At 42.4% G+C, this 20176-nt stretch overlaps 1 protein-coding gene across 2 annotated transcripts; it reads right to left on the bottom strand.

Annotated features, from left to right (window-relative positions):
• Positions 1-2860: 2860 nt before the first annotated feature.
• Positions 2861-19278, bottom strand: robo4 (roundabout, axon guidance receptor, homolog 4 (Drosophila)). 2 transcript variants are annotated; one of them, XM_044042978.1, is made up of 19 exons: positions 18776-19278; positions 14604-14930; positions 14270-14427; positions 12987-13107; positions 12186-12324; positions 11851-11978; positions 10852-10967; positions 10494-10725; positions 10261-10382; positions 10004-10175; positions 9717-9911; positions 9566-9608; positions 9247-9359; positions 8625-8951; positions 8183-8287; positions 7950-8097; positions 6833-7078; positions 6392-6741; positions 2861-4098 (listed from the first exon to the last, which is right to left on the bottom strand). In XM_044042978.1, exons 1-19 carry the CDS (start codon positions 18972-18974, stop codon positions 3914-3916), a joined length of 3426 nt encoding a protein of 1141 aa, XP_043898913.1. In that variant the 5' UTR covers positions 18975-19278; the 3' UTR covers positions 2861-3913. The 2 variants fall into 2 exon arrangements, with proteins under 2 accessions (XP_043898913.1, XP_043898914.1); XM_044042979.1 differs by lacking the exon at positions 18776-19278 and adding an exon at positions 16141-16424.
• Between the last annotated feature and the right edge of the window lie 898 nt (positions 19279-20176).

A 20176-nucleotide genomic window follows, 5' to 3' on the forward strand; every position in this document is an offset into this window, starting at 1 on the left:
CCGAAATCGGCGAAGCACAAACCCCCAAGTGTGTGTGTGTGTGTGTGTGTGTGTGTGTGTGGTGTGTGTGTGTGTCGTGTGTGTGCGTGTGCGTGTGCGTGTGCGTGCGCGCATATGAACTAATAAGACAAGTAGACATACAGTAATGCTTGATTGATGACTGCGAGATGCTGTGCAGTGTGTGGTCCAGTTTAGTCTCTGTGAGTGTGTGTGTGTGTGTGCGGGTATTACTAATGCTGTGGGGACCTAAAACTGTTTACACAGTCACATTATGGGGACTTGTCTTCCTTGTGGGGACAAAAATCAAGTCCCCACAATGTAAATAACTACATTTTAAGGTGAAGATATGTTTTAAGGTTAAGGTTAGGGTCAGGGTTAGGATTAGGCCAGTAGTAATTGTGGTTAGGGTGTAAAGGGTAAAGGTTAGGGTTCGGCATTTAGTTGTGATAAGGGGCTACAGGGAATGTATTATGTCTATGAAGGTCCTCACTTTGACTGCTGTGCAAACGTGTGTGTGTGTTGCCCAGTGGAGCTGGGGCTTCATGTGGAAACATATGGCCTTTAGTGAAAAGAGACAGATGAAGCATAATCCCTTTGGCAGTTAAGTGTATACACACTCACTCACACAGACTCACACACACACACCGCTGCACAGCCCATTAAAACGCGTATTGTGTGATTTACACTGTTCCTTTAGTCCACGCTGACTCGTCTCCTAATTGCAGGTCTGCCAGATTTTATCCGACAGTGACTGCAAATCATGCACACTGCTTAATATTTCAAATATACTAAAAATAAAATAACACTGACATAAAGTAGGCCTGCTCTTTTTTTTTTCCCCCACATTTTAAAGTGAAATAAAACCCTGCTCCCCTTTTGAGAAGGAAAACAAAATGATGTGTCTCCCCCCTCAGTAATTATGTGGGTTTTTTTATTACGTGGTGTAATAAAAGCGTTAGACATGAAACAGACAGCAAAGCACTTCTCAGCTCGACACCCCCCCCGCCGCCCCATCTCATCTGACCAGAGTAACCCAGATATAAGACACGGATTACTTTGGAAAAGGAGCATGTTTTTGCACGGCCGACTCAAAGTCATTGAGGAAATCAGAGTGGATTTAGTGTAAGAGCATCTGCTGCCGCCACAGCTTTTCCTCCTTAATGCTTACACACCCGGGCAACGTTTGATTGCATATCGAGAGCAAGTGAGGCCAAATAATCTGCCCTCCATCAGGGGGGACGGGGGGAAGTCAGGTTTGTCTTCTAGAGAGAATTATTAGTGACACGGCGAGTTAAAAAAATGACACTTATACAGGTTTCTGTAACAGCAAAACAACTGATTAAGTTTTAATTATTCTCTCCAGTGGCTTTGTAATTACAATCCGTTATCGGGGACTGCAGCATTGTTGTGCCTCGGTTAGTCAACCCAAACAGATGAGGTCTAAACATCACCTTCACGCTCTGCATAGCCATTAAGAGCGGTGGTGTCAATTAAGCAGCCAGTCCACAGGACATGGAGGCACAGTGTGGAATTTAAAAGATAATTCACTTCCTCCCGCGGCCTGCAGCTAAGTGGAAAAACCCTCCTGCAAAAGGAACTGCAAACACATCCTGTCCTGTGTGTGTGTGTGTGTGTGTGTGTGTGGAGGTTGAGTCAGTGTTCCTCCTCAAATCTACTTAAAACTGCAATAGGCAGCAACACTAAAAATAGCCATTTGTGGGAAAATAAGGGAAAATAAATAATGAGTTTGAGGCCTGTCTATATATATATATATATATATATATATACATATTGCTCTTGAAGAATAGGGTCAACACAAAAAACAAAAAGTTATGTGGAGCTGAAACAAAAGTACTAAATATGAGGTTAGAAAGCCTTTAAAGTTTGCAATCCATAATTGTAATAATTTTGTTCCTGCTCCGCACAAGTGCCTGTTTTTTTGCCGCTTATCGTCCAACTGTTTGGGTTGTTTTGCAAATACAGGCAGACCGCGACCTTCACATCGAAGGGTACAGCACATGTAAGAGAATATAGAAGAGCCGATAGAAGAATATCATCTTTCTCTGGACTGGGCTGCGACTGATCAATTTGTCTGGGCACGTTGCAAGGCTCGACCCCAGTCTGCACTCACCAAGAGGAGGTGCAGAAGTGTAGCTCTCTCTCTCTCTCCCTCTCAGGTCAGGTTGATAAACGATATGCTGAAAGTTTATTATGGAATTATCGACATGCCAAAAGTGTGTCGCCTCCTCTCAGGACTGTAGATACGGGTGTTACTGGACTTGTTTGGGTTTTCTCATCCAAGAGGCGTCTTCGTTTGTGACGGGTATTTATGTAACTTTATGAAACTTTTAAATCAACAAACTGTCTGTTAGATTGAAACCACTGTCAAACACTGCGGAGTATCAGCTCCCAGCTGTAGAGCAGCGAGAAGTGATTCACTTTTATGCCAAGACACACAGAGGCAACTGCGTCCTTGCGTTGGCTAATTCTGCAACAGAATTCGGTCCTGATCTGGCCTTTCCGACAACCGTGGGCGCCTTCTGATTTTACGATGATTTGAACGGATTATCGCGACACATTTTTCGGTAGTTTGAGGGATTAACAGACACGACTGATGAGAGCGAGTTGACACAGGAAACAGATGTTGCGTACTTTTTGTTTAGAAGCGTAACTTGTACAACTTCATCTGCCTCCATGTCCGTTTTATATTCCGAAGTCACGTTAAATCACGCGGGTTTCTGTGAGAGTTTCCCCAAATCCCTGAAGTCAGATTTGAAAATCTCGTAGTGTGAGCAGGCTTTAGCGAGACGGCTGCCGACAGGTTGGAGTACGACTGAAAACACAATGAAGCGCCCACAAAAAGTGTTTAAAAGTGTTGTTCCATTGAGTTCTCACTGCAGCTTAAGACAATCATTTTCAATCCAAAGCAAACTTTTTATTCAAAACTATAAAACACATCTGTAAGGTTTAGAAAAAAAGAAACACAAATTCTTCCAAAATGTAAAACTAACATTAGTGAAATAGAAAAAGTCATTTTATATATATATATGTTGAATAAATGTTTATATATATAGCACCTTAAAGTCTTTTAAAAAATACTTTATTACTAAAATCAAATGACTTAAATCCTACATCTGTTCAAACAAACAAAAGTTCTACGTTTATTCTCACGTGAGCTACAGTTACGTTTTACGGATTCTGCCGTAAGAGTGAAACGTGGACAGGCTGCATGGTAAACGATAAAAAAGACCATTGAAGAAGAATAATAATAATAATATAAAAGAATTCTCAGAATGTGACCGTACTTAAAACTCTTTAAATAACATCTGCGGACTATGCTGCATTATTTACAATGCGTCCTTAAATCATTCTGTACAAAATCACTACGCTGCGGTAAGTCTACGTGGAGGAGAATAATAACAATAATAATAATAATAATAAAAAAAAGACTGTTTGAAGTGCGGCAAACTCCTGTGAGAACTCTTGTTTTGCCCTAATGACTGCTGTCTCACTGTCTCACTGTCTCACGTCCGGTCTCCGTGTCTTTCTGGCCTTTTCAGAAGAACACGGAGGCTGAGAGCGTCCTGAGGGAAGCGTCTCATTATCCTCTCCTGTAATGAGAAGAGCAAAACTGTGGCAACTTAATGAACGTCACATAAAGGATGCAAAAAACAGATGGACCTGTCCTGAGGTAAAACTGGGGGAAAAAGGTGTAAAAAGACACGTAACTGGCAGACGTGCAGCTCCTGCAGCAGAGGTGTTTCCGAAACATCAAAGAGCAAGCTCCAATTATATTTCGGAGTTACTCAGACCTCAATATTGGTTGCAGCACTTTTATAAAAGTAAAGAAAAAAGCACTGCTTCAAGGTGTTCCTAAAGACGATTCGCTCGCGCTGCCTCCGTCATTATTCCTTTAAGTGTTGAAGGGTTTCGTGCTTCTGCCAGGATAGTGAGCTCTGTACTGGGCCTCCATTTCCTCCACCCAGGCCATACTCCAGTCCCACGCCGGAACATGCTCCGGCTCGCCGAACGAGTCGCCCTCTGCGTGGAACGGCGGGTACATGGCGGCACTGAGGGGGGAGGCCGGCGGGGAGAAATCTACAACACAGGAAAAGGGATATGGAGGAGTGGAGTTCTATTACAACAGCAAAGCTTTTCTCGCCGTCAGTGAAGGTAACGGATAGAAGTAAACATTTTTCGAGACCTCTGAGGAGCACCTTTCATGCCGCTTCTCCGGGGAGAAGCTAATTTCGTAGTCGCTTTGAAGCAGCTGTCTGTCACTGCAAATAAAACTATTCCAACAAAGCCCCCCGAGGTACAAGAACTAACGGTGCCATCTCTCATCAAGCCGCTCTGTGGATTTTGAACAGTACTGGCACATTTCAGAGACCTCAGAGAAACGGAGCTGTCCACGAATAATGGCGGTTTGTTGGAGGCTGCAAGGTTTTCGTGCTGTGGAGTCGCTGCCAGTGAAAATACAACTGAAACACACCAGTGCACTGTTTTTATGTCATGTTATTCCACACTGGTTTTTCTCCCTCAAACCAGGTCCTAGGACGTAACCTTCTAACCTTAGTGTGGGGAGTTTTCGGTCAACGTAAAGCCCAGAATTCTATTTTCTAAGAATATCAACATACACAGTATTTGCTCGTCTGTATATCTTGGAAAAAAAACACTTTTCCTCCCCTTTTTGCATTCTTATTTCAAAGCTCAGGCTAGTGGCCTTTTTTTTTTTCTTCTTCTTCTTCAGAGGTAGCTTGTCAAACAAAGAAAAATAAAGATCAGCAGGATGTGTCTGTGTATTGTTAGGTATTTTTAGTGTGGACCCAGACTGGGTCAGACATGCTTCAGACACGCGGTGGGAGAAAAACTGGGCAGAGAGATAAGCTGACGCTCCAGGTTTTTCTTTTCCCACACCCACCTTTTGGTTGACATCAAATTGTAAGGGCTTTTCAAGGTCTTTCCAGGACCAGTTGCCTCAAATTCAAAGACCGAATGTGCAAGTCAGTCTTTGTAATTATCTATTACAGGCATCTCGTCATTTATTCTCTCTTGCTTTGCTTTACTCGCTCATTGTTGTGCAACGGCGGAGAGAGACAGTGTCCAAAACATCACTAGTAATTACAATTAAAAGTACATCGAACAACGCAGGGAGCATGAAACAATAGGTGGCGCCGTAACAAACCAGGGCACATCGGTGGCCGGAGACATTTACCTAAATATCAACTCAACTTCTTTCTTGGACTAAAAACATTCAAGGCCCTTGGGAGGACCCGTGGGAGCCCTGTTTTAAAACGTGTCAGTCCACACTCTGGCTCCTCCTCCATGCTTGCTCCGCTCACATGCCCTGGTAGAAATGAGTCGTAGATCTATGTTTGTGCCTCTAAGGAATCAGACCAAATTACACTATTGACGTTCAGCCTATGTTACTTTACTGCACAATTATGTCACAACCCTTTAATATCTATATATATGTCGAGATATTAAAGGATATTATATTATATAGATAGAAAAAAAAGCTGAGGCAGATGACAGATGAAAGAGAAAGTTGGGGAAATGTGGGGGGAGGGGGGGGAGAGAAAGCTGGATGGTGCCTTCCAGGGAGAGCATGGTGACTGATGAAGTGACACAGAGGGAAGGATGACTCATCTGCAGGTTCAATTTACTGAAAGGCCCTAAGTAATTGCCTTGTTCCACCTTAGATATTAGGTTCAATATATTTTGCTTGTTTGCACAGATGTGAAAACAGTGTGTAACCTCCGACCTGCTTTAATGTTAGTATTTGGTATTTTTTACATACTTTAAATGGACAAGAACACACAATGTGTCACAAGTGTGACACTGTGTTCTGTAGCTTTTCCATGAGTCTGCTAAGACACTGTGTGGACCCAGATGGAACTGTTCTTAGACAGAGGGCTCCATCTAGTGGACAAATGTAATAAACACAACAGGACAGAATCCTCCAGTGTGAATTTGAAGTGCTCCAATGATTTAAACAGAACAGTATTATTTATTATATAATATATATATACGATTGTTAGAATATAATGCTAGCACCATAAAAAGGCCCATGGATGTAACAAAGACACATAAACTAACAATAAACTATAACCAAAGATCCTCATGATACTTTTATTTAATTGAGTAGAATTAAGTAGAAGCTAAAACATTTTCTCTTGATTACATTAGTGTATTTTGTACACTGTCTCCGACACAAATAAATGTAATAAACTAGGCTACATTTAAGGCTGGCCATTTGAGATCATTGTGTTAGTGTCTGAAAAAGGGAAAATTATGTCTTCATGTTTTTATTCTTCCTTAAAATATTCCTTGAAGGACTAAAATGACCCCTTTTTTTTTTTAATGATACAAAAACACAATTTCTGCTTACCTGACAATGAAGCTCCACTCATCGTCTCTGCCGCCACGGCGAGCAGGTGGGCGAAGTGTGCGCTGTCGCTTGTGTAGCAGCTGTCCACGGAGCTGATGAGGCTGGTGCGGGCGCTGGCCATGTTGTCATCCGTGGCTGTGCTCCACGTGTTCCACAGTGAGCTGTCCCATTCGCTGTAGCAGGAGGACGGCGTGCTCTGGAGGCGGGCACGCCGCAGGTTGACGGGTGGAGCTTCAGGCTCGTCAGACGCGAGGTCGTCCTCCAGTCGAGTGGCATGCACTGGCCTGTGCATGAAGCCCAGGTTTGGAGCGAAGGTGGACGTCAGGAAGGGACGCTGCTCAGGCAGAACACTGCAGACAGAGAGTGGTGAAGTGGTTAGCTTGTATCTAAACATAAGCTCAAGGCGACAAAGCTGTGCTCATATTTATAACCACATTCCACCTGTATCTTTCTGGTTTAGGGCTCAGCTCCAGATACTGAGTGGCTTCCTGTGTTGTCAGTGTGCCACTGTGTTCTTCATCGAATGACATGGAATACGACGCAGTAGATTGTTGGCTGTGGGAGGGGCATCTCTTGTTGTTGTTGTTGTTGCTGCTGTTGAGACCTGGCTGCTCACGTTGTCCTGATGCAGGACACATTGACTGGAGGGAGCCCGTGTCCATTGTGAGCTTTGTAGAACGACTGGAACTGGTAAAAAAAAAAACATGTAGTGGGATTAGAGATGAACATTTTGATGTTCTTTTTGTTGTTGGTGGTGTTCTTATTCTACTTATGCTTGCTGTCAGAAATACGGCTACATGACACGTCCAATTATGTACCCCAAGGTACAATCTGGCCTAATATAACATCCTTAAGGATGATCATTAATCTTTAAAGTAAATATATGTACCTTTTTAATTGCCCAAAGCAGTAAAAGGTACATAAATGTACCATCTCGTAAAATAAGATACAATATCAGGAAACGGTGTGTTGGCACTCTGTCGCTGTCTTCTGCAGAAGGGCAAATTAACACATGTACAAAGCTGAAGCCAACAAAAGCGTGACCAAAGTCGATATTCAGGTATTCAGAGTATATTCAAATAAAGCTGCTGGTTCCGTTGGACCAATGCTCTTAAATAACATAAAGTAACTTAAATCACTTCCTGTGTGCAGCGCAAAGATGTCACCAGGCGACATGAGATATAAACACCGCTAGCTTTATCAGCATTGTTTGGAACTCATTTGGCAATGGTGTAAATCTATTTGTATACATTTATAAAACCAACAATAGAATGTTTCTAATGTTTTAAACAGGAGGTTAATTATTTACACGTGCAAACAGCAGCATAAACAGTAGAAGTGGCCCCTGATTAAAATAATAAACCTTTATATGTAAATTGGAGATTCTTTATCTCCTATCATATTAAAATATATTAATTTTTATCCATTACAGATACCCGCAAGCTCTTTCTGTATAATATATAATTCCAATTTCAGATTCTATAATTGTGCTTCAGTCTTCAAATAAACTGCTGTGCAGTTCTCTCGACCAGCCAATCTAAGCTGCGTCAAGTCTTACCCTTCATCTGAAGTCTGGCTGTGTGAGTCTGTGATGTTGTCTGTGGGCATCGGAGGTGGCGGGGGCAGCATGTCCACTAGGTGCACCGACGCGGAGTAATGCAGCAGCCGAGGACAGACACCAGCTTCCCCGCACACTCGGTTTCCACCTGCACAGAAAACGAAATCAGAGAAATCAACTGAAACTGAAGAGTTAAGGAAATAGTGAAGTCAGTGCACAGATATCTGCCATACCATGTCGACCTGGTGGTATGTGACTGAGTCTCTGTTTGTAGAAACTGGACGGACAGGCCTGGTTTCTGGTTGACAGTATGGGGACGCTGTTGACTGCATGCAAGTCTGGGAAGAAGAAAAAAGAGTCCTGGAATTAAGTGCTATCAAACATATTGTCAGATGTTTAAAATATGTAACTTCTAACCAAAAAGTCTCTCATCCAAATATTCATGCTCAAACCTGAAAAAGACATAGTAAACAGGTTTTAGGACTTAACACCTGCTCCAGTAGCTACACAATAACGCGACAAAATAAGAATGCAGAACCCTGTAAAATACAGTAATCACACTGGTGATCTCGCCATTTAAAATAACATGATTATAAACCACAAAGAGTATAAAAAATACTGTGAAAAAACTCCCAACAGTGGGGAATCACACTCTCAACATCCACCACTACTCACCTTGTTTGGTGTGGATCTTTTCCCTCGACTCCCTCAGCACGCCCATCTTGGGCTGCGGACGTATGGCCTGTTTCCATGGCAGCGCCTCGCGGCTTACGAGCGGCGAGCTCTTCGCGACGGGCTGGGAGAATATCTGGATGGTCTCGACTCCTTGCTGATGCGGCAGACTGTGAGGCATTTTGGGCCGACACCCGGGACTGCTGAAGGTCTTGAGGCCGTTGCCCATCAGGTCCACGTAGAAAGTGCCGTAGACGCTGCAGTTGTCAGTCACGATGGGGACGACCGAGTCCAGGCCGTTGGGGTCCTTCTTCGATGAGACTGGGAGGCCTAAAGAAACAAAGTACACATACTGAACAGTCTGTGCACATACTGTACGCACGAGAACCAGAACCAGGAAAAGAAAACCTTCAATGTATTCATATTGTTTTAATCCACTGACACATTGTTTTAGTGATGTCGTCCTGCATCAGCACAGCCAAGTAGATCAATAAATGATATTATTATCAAGGAGGTCATGATTTCAGTGCTCTTTGCTTACAAAACTACCAGAAAATCGGAACGATAGTTGCAGCCCGACATATAAGACCATATAATCACACACACTGATCACATTAACACTCACTGGTGCTCCTGATCCCTGGATGTTTCTGACCTTGGGCCCATAAGTCTTGGTACTTCTGGCTGAAGGCAGGTCTCCAGGTTCCAGAGATCCACGGGGAGTCTGGAGCTGCCATCCTATAAAAGCAAGGAAACACATATCCAAAGGTACACTTTTAAATATTGTGTGAAAATAAGTAAGTAAGTAATTTACACTAACTTACAAATACAAAATTACTGTTAATGTACAGTTTAACTGTACATTAAACATAATTATCACATTTAACATATTACATAACAACCTATTTACAATAGCCATGTCCTGCCACGTGTTTCTACCTTACCTGTGTTTAATGATGAGGTCTTCATCAGCCAGTCTGCGCAAACCTAAAGAAAAAAATATCTTAGCACGACTCGATGACTTGGTGTCCTTCAGATTTAGTGGGGTGATTAAATCTCTCCCATAATCGCCACTTAAAACCTTACAAAACAAACCTCTTCCCTTGCCTTGTCCCGGCATCAGACCCGTCCCACTGTGGCGTCTGAACAAGCAGACGGCCGCAACCATCAGAATACACCACAGGAGGGCGCCAATGCTCCCAATCAACACTGGGTCCTGAAACAGGGCCAAGACCTGAGACAGATCCCGCCTTTGGCTGTCGGACTCGGCAGGCCCGCCGATGTGTGAGTCTGAAAAACAAACAGGACGCAGAAAATATACTATAACGCCGTCACATCAGTGACACATAAATGATCAATTTAGATTTCCCTGAAGTGCTCACTGATGACAAATCCATGAGGGTCACTCTGTGTTCCAACTCCAGCGCCGTTGACAGCTGCAATGGTGAGCCAGTACCGTTTCCCTGGCTTCAGAGCAGAGATATCGAGGCTGTGTTGTCCACTATTCACTGTCCAGTTCTGGGCCTGCTGCTCCTCAGAATCCACACACCACACCTGAGAAGGAGAAACAGTTTACAGCCGCTCTGTAATTCATTCTCAGGAGGCGATGCTACATCTGAGAGCCCAGACGGTTTATTACCTGGTAACCCTGGATGATACCATTGTGGGTTTCATGTGGAGGAGGCTCCCAGCTCAGGTGGACGGTGTTATTCTGCTCATGACTCACTGTTATGGACACAGCCAGCGGAGAAGCACTGGGAACTGCACAATAAAAGTTATCTCCCATGCATGCCTGTTATATACTTTAAAATACAATAATTAAAATGGGAAGAAAAAGGACATGATTTCCTTTTAAATTAAACAATTTCTCACCCATCTCTGGAACTCTGAGGTGACGCGTGTTGCTCTCCCTTCCATACAAGTTGCTGCCATAGGGACGGACTTTGAATTCGTACTTGTAGCCTCTCTTTAAAGGGCCCACCTGAGTCTGGAAACCCGGTGGCGTCACCTTCTTGGCTGCCCATTCTGAGCTGGCGGGCAGCAGGGAGCGATAGAGAACCTCAAAGCCATCAAGGTAATGTGGCTGCGCAGGGAGGAACTGGAGCTGGACAGACAGACAGACAGACAGACAGAGAGCGAGAAAGAAAACACATGGTTCACCTCACACACACACACACCTGAAATATTCATGTGTATCTGAAACTGTCAGAGTTCAACCTTCCCCCCATACCTTCCATTGTACTTGGGATATGTTGGACCCAGGGGCCACAATGGTGACATTTTCCAGAGCCACTCGCAGAGCTGACAGCTCTTTGTGAAGGTCTTTCTGTTTAGTGCTGGCAGACTCTGGAGCAAATAAATAAATACAAAAACACGTAAGACAAGCTTCACTACAAAGAAACAGAGTGAAACCACACACAAGGATGTCGCAAGGGTCAATTTAGATTGTCCAATTATGAGCAATTGGGATTTGGTACCTTGCTCAGCTCTTCAATTTGTAGGGACTCTACCCGGTAACTCTCTGGTTACAAGCCAATATTGCTGATAATTATAACTATTAACATGTATAGGCTGTTAGTTCTTGCTCTAATTACCTTGTGCTTTGTGTAACGTGTGCACAATATGCCAATCTACTAACTAATTACTTAAGGTTGCGCGTCTCTGGACTGCAACGGTAACAGGTTTCATTAAACCGGGTCTCCCGAGTGGCGTTCCATCATTCCGTGTTCCCCACTTTACACAATAAAAGGACCGCTGTGTAGATTTAGTGGCATCTAGGGGTGAAATTAATATTGCAGCCCGACTTAATAGCTTTTTCCTCACGGTCCCCGTCCAAGTGAATATGAGAAACTATGACAGCCTTCAGTTAGCATAAAATATGAAAAGACCTTGCAAGGACTAGTGTTTGACATGGCAGCAAACAAAAGGCTTATTCTGAGGCGATGAAAAGAAAATAGTTCTTAATTTTATGTAATAATAGACATGACAATTAAACTTGATTATAATATCTTATCCCACACTCTATCAGTACAATCTAAAATCAGTGTCAGGACAGTAGATGAGGGATGCTGTGATTTCTTTTTTAGTCAGTCAGTAATCACTGAGTTTTTAAGCTCCTTCATCTTATTTTCCGACTCATAATAAGGACAAATATCACAGTCATGCTCAATAAGATCCTCTGTCTCGCTTGGTTTTCTTCTCCTTTTTTTTGTGACTTTTATCGTCTCACCTTCAACCAGCAGCTGTGCACTGGCGGTGACCACACCTACATCATTGACCGCCGTGCAGACGTACTTCCCAGCATCCTGAGTTGTCACATAATGGATCTGCAGAGTCTGGTCTGGATTTACAAGGTACCTGTGTTTAAAAATGAAAAAAAAATAACATGAAAATAACGGGAAACGGGATAAATACTACATAAAAATGAGAGATCCAGAGTGTGCGGTAAGAAGTGAGCCCTAAAGAAGGTTTTAAGAAGTTTAAATGGAACTGTATGTGTCACTCACTAGGTAAAATGTATAACTTCAGTGGCAAACAGAGTGTATTTTGTCCCATTCTAATTACCTGCCATTGGGCAGTGACCCCTGCTCTCTGCTCCACACCACAGACGGTGGAGGGTCACCTTTAGCTCGGCAGTAGAAGTGGGCCGACTCCCCCGTCCTCACTGACACGTTCTCCGGCTTCAGCACCAACACAGGTTTGGCTGTAGAAGAATAAATGAGCTCAAATGTGTTCAAATGTACTTTTTATATAGTGTTTTTAGTTTTGTTTGTGTAGACATAATCTTTTCTTGTAATAAAGGCGTCATGCCCCGCCTTCACCTCAGCAGGCAATCAGGTCACCTGCGGCGGGAGCACACCTGCTCCCAATCCCCTCATCAAGCCTCTCCTTATTTCCTGGTTCTCCAGCCTCTTGTCTTCAGACTGTTACAGACCTTTGTGTGGTCAACATCGTGGCCCTCTCTTGAAGATTCTCCAATGTTTAATGATTTACTTGTACTCTGCTCGTGTTAACTCCTGTGCTCACAACTTCAATAATCTGTTAAACTGCCTACTACCGCCTTCACCTGCCTGCTCTTGGCTCCAGCACCACCTTGTCCTAAGAAAAGGAAAACTTTTGTATATTCTCACTGTGAAAACTCTTGAGAATATTCTAGATACAAGTGTTTTTCCTCACCGACAAAAGGTCTCTGCGGTGAGACTAATCATTTCAGGTGCTTTAAATCTCTGCAACACGGCAACCTCTTGCTGCCAGTTTACACCCTGAGGAAGGAAGATGTTTGCTCAGACTTGAGTGAGCAAATGTTTTTTTTTTCTTTTTCTACTTCAGTGGGAAGAAAAACCTCAAATTTCACACGTGGCTCACCCAACACAGAGAGCCGAGCTGCTCTGCTCTCCCTCACTCCCTCAGTGTTACTGGCCACGCACACGTAAGCACCGGAGTGGTTTTTCTCTGCAGGAGCGATGATGAGCTTCCCACTCAGCTCCTGCAGCACAAACAAGATAGTAGAGGGAAAAAACAAGTTACATACTGTACACATTACAGCATCTTCACATGTGGTGTGTGTGTGTCTATAAGCGGTCAGTGTGAGATAAGATTTCCAGCTGCTCTGTGAGAGGGGAGATTGTAACGCTGGGACATTAATATCTTTCATGTATGCAGTGCAGTAGAAACAATGCTGTTTCATGAGCCCACAGAGTCTTAACTGTGGGAAAATATGTAGTCAATCACGTACGATCACAATAGTACTGTTGCTGTTTTTCAGACTAATAGAATTGATTATAGTGGTAACATAAGAGAACAGCTTTGATTTAAAGTTGACACACTCACACTTTAGATGGAAAATGGTCAGTACTGTGCATTTATATGCCCATAAATATTATTTAAAAAATATTGATGCAGGCTTCCAGTTGCCAAACAGACTCCTGTTTTTAACCACCAGGCACCAGCTGTCAATCACACTGGGGGCCACTCAGATGTGCCATGCTTTGTCATCTCTCTATTTTCCTAAATCTATCAAGACCATTAACCTCCACTTTTGCAACCCGTGGAGTCGCCCCCTGGTGGCTAAATGCTACTTACGTCCTAAGCTTTATTTTTCATAAAGTTACACTGTGAGTTTTTTGTACAGTCTTACTCTACCTTCAGAACCACTGCAATCGTAAAATAAATACTTTAATAAATTGCATAAAGACTGTTGTTGTTGTTTATTCGGTTTTAAAATGATCATCTTTTTCTTGATGGGTTTGAAACTTAAACGGCGAAAATTGTGAGCATGAGGAATGATTATTTATTTACTTCCGCAACCTATGGGACTCCCGTCTAATTTTCTCTTAGTTACAGGCTGTATTTTAAGTGTTTTGGTGGATATTCATTCATAATTTATAAATGTGTGCTGCTCTGCATATTTTAGTGGCTGTTTGATCCCTTTGTTCTTTCCTTTTCCCTGTACAATGATGGGAATATTACCCTTATTAGACCGTAAAATTCATCATGCAGAAAATAATAAGGAATAATTTTGCATTCATTATTATTGTTATTATTATTATTAATATTATCATCGATTTAAAAAAACATAATATAGTGGGGGTGGATGTCTCAAAGGTCTGATCATGAGATCATGGGTGGGAGAGAGAGTGGGCTCTTACAGTGTAGTGGTGGTCACTGCTGTTGATCGGCCGGCCATCCTTCTTCCACATGACGTTCGGCTCAGGGTGTCCAGACGGAGGTTCACAATTTAGGACAGCCACCTCCCCCACTGCTACCTCCACATCAGTGGGCTCCACAACAAACTCTTCCTTCAACACTGCAACAACACAGAGTCATCGATACAACTGCATTGATCGCATAAATAAATAAATAAATTCAACAAGAAAGCCTAAACACCGAAAATACTGTCTTGAGCACCTAAAGTGAAGGATGCTTTTATTAAAAACATACTGCAGTAGTAGTGAACCTTCTGTATTATGCCCCCAACCTCACCTGCGATATACAGCGATGCATTGCGGCTGGTGGCCTTCCCCGCGCTGTTGCTGGCCACGCATGTGTAGACACCCTCGTGTGACTGCCCTCGCCCGCCTCCTTCAACACTCAGGAAGAAGAGGCTGCCCTCTGACAAAACCATGGCCTGCCAGTGTTCGTCTCCATTCACCGTCTCCAGGGGCTGGCCGTTGTGCCGCCACTCGATGGTTGGTTTGGGGCTGCCGTCCACTCGACAGGAGAGCGTGGCCGGATTCCCAACTTTCACAACCACGTCAGAGGGGTGGTGGACGATGCGGGGCGGCGTCTCCTCTGCATGAACTCTGAAAGCTGAGGGTGATGAAATGCAAAGGACATACTGTATGAATTTGGTCCTATTAAACCCTACTGAATAAAGAAGACTGACCAACACTGGTTATTTTACTATCAAAATATTCCATTAAATCACCACCTCAAAGTTCGTTAAGATGGCAACTGAGCATCCACAACAAACAAGCTTAACAGTGCTACCAACAAACAATGTCCGTTGGCAGCCAACAGCAGTGGAATGCCATTGTTTGAACTTCCCATGAAGTTGGATGACCGCGCTGAAGGAAACTGGGAGACTGCGATCAGCTTCCTGATAGGAGAGGAAGCTCGAAGGTCTCAGGGACATCAACCACAACAAAAGCACACAGGAACTACCCCCATCAACGACACATCCGGACAAAACAAAGGATTTTTTTCCCCCTGACACTTCTGTTAAAAAGAAATTCCTACATAAAAAATGTATTTACAGTTATATGGACTCAAAAGACGTGGGAGAACTTTTTCCTTGCTGTCTCATTGACACTTTCTTTGCAAAAGGCTCATGGAGTCTCTAACCATGTGTAGCACGCAGAAATCCTTTGTGAAATATAAAATGGTGCCAAAAAGAAAGATTTCTTTACCAGAATATATATATATATAAAAAAGCTTTAGCTTTTGAAATGGATGTAATCCTAATTAAGACAAATAGTTTTGGCCGCTTTGCATGGGCAGGGACCAGAAAAGGGGCTTGGCTGCCTGGACATTCATTCACTATGGATGGAAATGCCTTCAACTTCCAGCCAAAATAGCCTGTTTAACTTCATTGTCACTGTGTCTCTTCACATTGTGGGTAGAACAAAAAGGTGGAACCAAAACATCAGTGCGACATGGTCAACTTTCCCCAAAGAATTTAGAAACTATTATGCATAGTACTAATTATTGTATTATGCTGTATATACAAAGTGTGCTGCTCAAGTGGTTCTGCCCAAAGAAGTTTTAAAACTTTAAAACAATCATTAGTGCTGTGCTATGTTTACGTGCCCTTGTTAGTACCCTATACTCCAATTAATATGAATTTCACCTTAAAACAGTAGTCTAAATGTATTTATTAGGTCTGAAACATGACACGTGTAACTTCAAACGTTCAGTGAAAATTACAAAATTATTGAAAACAATATTTCAGTTTTCTAATTTAACTGCTATCGTTAGATATATACATTCCACACATACTATGTGATTCAAACGTACTTACCCGATACCAAGAATATGCTCATGAAAACTCGTACGTCCATCCTTGAAAGTGAAGTAAACCCTCACTGAGATACTTTCCAAACTAGCTAATTAATAACTTTAATTAGCTAAATATGACGCGCAACCTGAGCGAATATCTCGCTCTCATCGATTAATTTTCTCGGCGGTGACAAGACTTTAAAAAAAATAATTTATCAATCATTATAAATATAAAAATCTAATTTCCATAATGACAACACTTAGACGATACCGCTCCCTCTCGTGTCCCGTGAACACACCAGCATCGTCAAGATGTCACGGTGACGTTTGTTTCCTGTTGGATGACTTTTCAATGTAAAAGTCGTCCCGATAAAACATTCCACCTTACTGAACTCGACAAAGTTTAAACAATATAAAATGAAAATTCAGTCAAAAAATTAGTCAGTGTTGTTTTTGGTTTTGTAACACTGTGTTCCTGGTTTATACAGTATGTTTTGCAAAAAGAAAGCTTGTGCTTTTATTGTGAATTCCGGAGCCCAATTTCCCGGTGTTTTCTGCTTTCTGACAAAGACTTGACAGGCGCAGTAAGTTGGGGACAACTTATTTGAACCTCTGTGCTAATCAATGAGTTTTTTAATGACGGAAAGTGTAATTTAAAATCCAAACAAAACGGCCATTGATGAATATATCAATATAGCAATGTTTTTTTTGTTTTGTTTTTTTCAAATGAAACGTTAAACAAACGTTACTAATATTATTCCATTAGGTAATCCAGCTGTTAAACCCTGAATCCCACAGCTCTGCTTTCTTGAAATCATTGTTAAAAATAACAGCAATTTGAATAAATTACAAACTTTTATATTAAATAAGGACTCAGATTATCTCTAATAATTATGGCACAAATGATTTCAAATCTATATTAACCAACTGATGTAGATGTTTCCATGTTCGTCATCTTCACACCCTGCCCCATCTTGCTGTGTGTTTTTTTTCTCTCTTTCTTTTTTAAATATGTGGCAGCAGTTCTGTCAACAGTTCCATAAAACAGGAAGTTCAGAGTCTGCCTTGCTTCTTAACAATAGAAGGAAACTATGTATCTCTCACCTAATGACTCCACACAGTATGTCAACTGTTAGTGAGGTAGGCGTCTGTTTATAATGGCCGTGTTGATGTATAATAGCTTTCTAAAATATGTTGTACAATTTCCTTTGAGCATAAAGTGTTAACATTGGCTTATTGTACGCTGACTGTAAAAACAAGTAAACAGCCGCACAGGCCGTAGGACTTTAATCCATTACGAGATAGTGTAAAGTTTATAAAAGCACACCGAGTTGCTTCCATCCCAGCAAAGGAAATTGGAGCGGGAGAAGTAAGTGGACTACCACTAGTTCATTCCTTCTAATGGCTCCCGTAAATAAAGCATTGTTTAGTGAACTGTTCTTTGTGAGGCTCAGAAAGGGCCGGGGCTAAGTGATGGATGTTTATATTGATCCAACAACTTGGGCTTGATGGCCCCGGCATCGGCCAGCTTTCAGCCGACAACAAAAGCTTTAGAGAGGATGAAGGATGAGTCCCGGGCTAAACACAACTCATAGGAATGGCTCTGTGCTGGGATGTGGCGACTGAAGGAACCCCTTTCAGGCGGCGGACCAAAGGTCAGGACAAGTGTTGGGAGTAGGCAAGGAGGGCGGGATGGCGTTAAAGAAAAATAAATAAATAAATAAAAGAAAAGAACGTGTCAGCTTTGGTGAGGAATGTGATAAAAAGAGACTCCAGAGTCAATTTAGAGTGTAATTCAGATGTGTTTGATCAGGGGAATTTTAACCACAACATGCACGCGTGGTGTTTTGAACTTACTGCACATCAAGTAGATTATAGACTTAAAATCCAATTCTAATTCACTTGATTAATCTTAGACAAATAAAAATTATCTCATACCATACTGCAACGTGTAGCCTTAGAGGTAAGACACTTTTCACTTTTCATCACTTTAATTTTAAAAAGGTATAGGGGGATAAAAATGTTTTTTCATTTTATTTTTCATTTGTTTTAAAACACAAATTGGTCCTCAGTGAAAAAAAATCAAATCACACTCACCCCACTAACTTATCCTAATTATGGGGCACATGCTTATACATGCTGAGCTGCTGGCATGAGAGAAATAACACATTAGCTTCGGTTTCTATGAGGCTCCAGCTGGAATGTTCTTGTTATGTTCTTGTTCTACAACAGCAGCTTGTTGAGACGTTTCGCTGCCCAAACATTTATCATATACTGGCAAATACCCCGGTGAACAGTGAACAAGGAGGAAAACGGATTTATTAATCAGATAATATTCTTAACTTATAACTAGAAGATGCCTTTGTCTGGCAGCACATTTGGTCCTGACCGTATTTTGTCACATTTCATGCAACATTTCAAAGAACAGGACTCAGGACAGGGTTGATGGGGGCACAGAACAACAAGGAAGTCATGTCAGTGTTAACAAAGCTGAAGGTTTAAGACTCAGATTCATGCAGATGTATTTATGTTTCCTTGTATTATATATATACATATATATATATATATATATGTAATTTACATTTCAAATTATACTCCACATAATGATGATATGTATGGGCCTAGAATGACAAAAACAGTGTGAGTAAAGGACTCACCTTTTCTACGCAGCGGCCTGTGTCTGTGCACAGTGTGCTGCTGCCTGACGTTATCACGGACATGCTCCTTGACCCGAGTCTTTGACCTCCTCGCCAGTCCCGACTCTGTCGGACATGCGTCCTGGCACGTGCACCTGGGCGAGTACGCCGCCCAGGTGCAGAGCCAGGACACGCAGAGAAGCCACGCACTCACTCGCATCTTCAGGCTGCAGGTCAGCACCTCATGGATGCCAGAGCAAAAGCTTTGACCGCCGCGTATACCATCCAAACCATCAGAGAAATTCAGCTTGTGGGACCTGTCCTAAGCACCAGCCGTCACTTTGAGATAGTTTAACTCTACGTTTTCTTCATATTCTTCACTCATGGCTGTGAGCTCCTCTTCCCTCCCTCTTTAATTTAGCTATTCTTGGTCTGGTCTCCCCATCACCCTCCTCTGTGGGACCCTTTTTTTTCCTCCAGAGGAGGGAGAAATTTGGGGGGTGGGGGGTGATCAAAAAACAAGTTTCAGACCTCAAGCTGAGCGCATATTGAGGAGAAGGGGACCAAGGGGTACTGTCTTGTCTGTTGCCATTCAGCCGGCATGGGACAAGGGGGTTAGGGGGCGTAACACAGCGAGGCTTGTTTCCCCAAGTCAGTTCACTTTCATCAATCAAATGTCAACTAAGAAGTGACTAAATAAATGCGGCAGAACATTTTTTTTGCACTACATAAATAAATAAATAAATAAACAGAGAGTATTTCACCGTAAAAAGGAGTACATTTTTACTTCCATCTCCTATTATTTGCACACATTTCAATCTTCCTTTTGTGTCGCACTTGAGTCCAGATGTAAATAATCACACCAGAGGAATTCCTGTTATATTAATGAACAACTTTGTTAAAAAAAGGGGACAAATTTGCCATAAAAAGCTTCTCTTTCTTTCATTCTGTTCTCAACTCAATCCAACCCCTCCTCTCCCCCGCCACTCACTACCACTAACCTCCCACCAGTCAACTAGCCAAGCAAATTTGTAGCTGTCTGTCTGCACAGTATGAGTCTCATACATCATTTTGGGCTCACCGGGTCAACCTTCTGCTTCCATTTGAGGCACAATCAGTCTGAGTGGACACCCAGCATGGGAGAAGACAGCATTTTCCTGTATTGCACACCTCACTTTATACTCTGTCAAAAACCTGAAACCATTTGTTTGTACAACAAATATATATAATATAGAAATCTACTACTGAAATCTTTCTTTTTTTTGTCCAACTCTCTGCTTTGTCCCCTTTATACCACATTAAGCAAAATGCCTCCAGTGGAGCTGGTGCTGTGAAGTGCAGCTCTCACTGCAGTGTGTGTGTGTGTGAGAACACACTTCTCACACAGCAAGCCATTACACTCAGCAGGTGGGATCTCTGTTC

The sequence above is a fragment of the Solea senegalensis genome, linkage group LG13 (genome assembly GCF_019176455.1).
Source record: "Solea senegalensis isolate Sse05_10M linkage group LG13, IFAPA_SoseM_1, whole genome shotgun sequence".
NCBI classification, from domain to species: Eukaryota; Metazoa; Chordata; class Actinopteri; order Pleuronectiformes; family Soleidae; genus Solea; species Solea senegalensis.

Excerpts from the sequence above, each read along its gene's own strand:
- robo4 (XM_044042978.1), bottom strand. The coding sequence starts at position 18,974 with ATGCGAGTGAGTGCGTGGCTTCTCTGCGTGTCCTGGCTCTGCACCTGG. Across the intron at positions 9,912-10,003 it reads CCCTCATGGATTTGTCATCA|ACTCACACATCGGCGGGCCT; the intron begins GTGAGCACTTCA and ends TTTGTTTTTCAG. Across the intron at positions 9,609-9,716 it reads GGGACAAGGCAAGGGAAGAG|GTTTGCGCAGACTGGCTGAT; the intron begins GTTTGTTTTGTA and ends TTTTTTCTTTAG.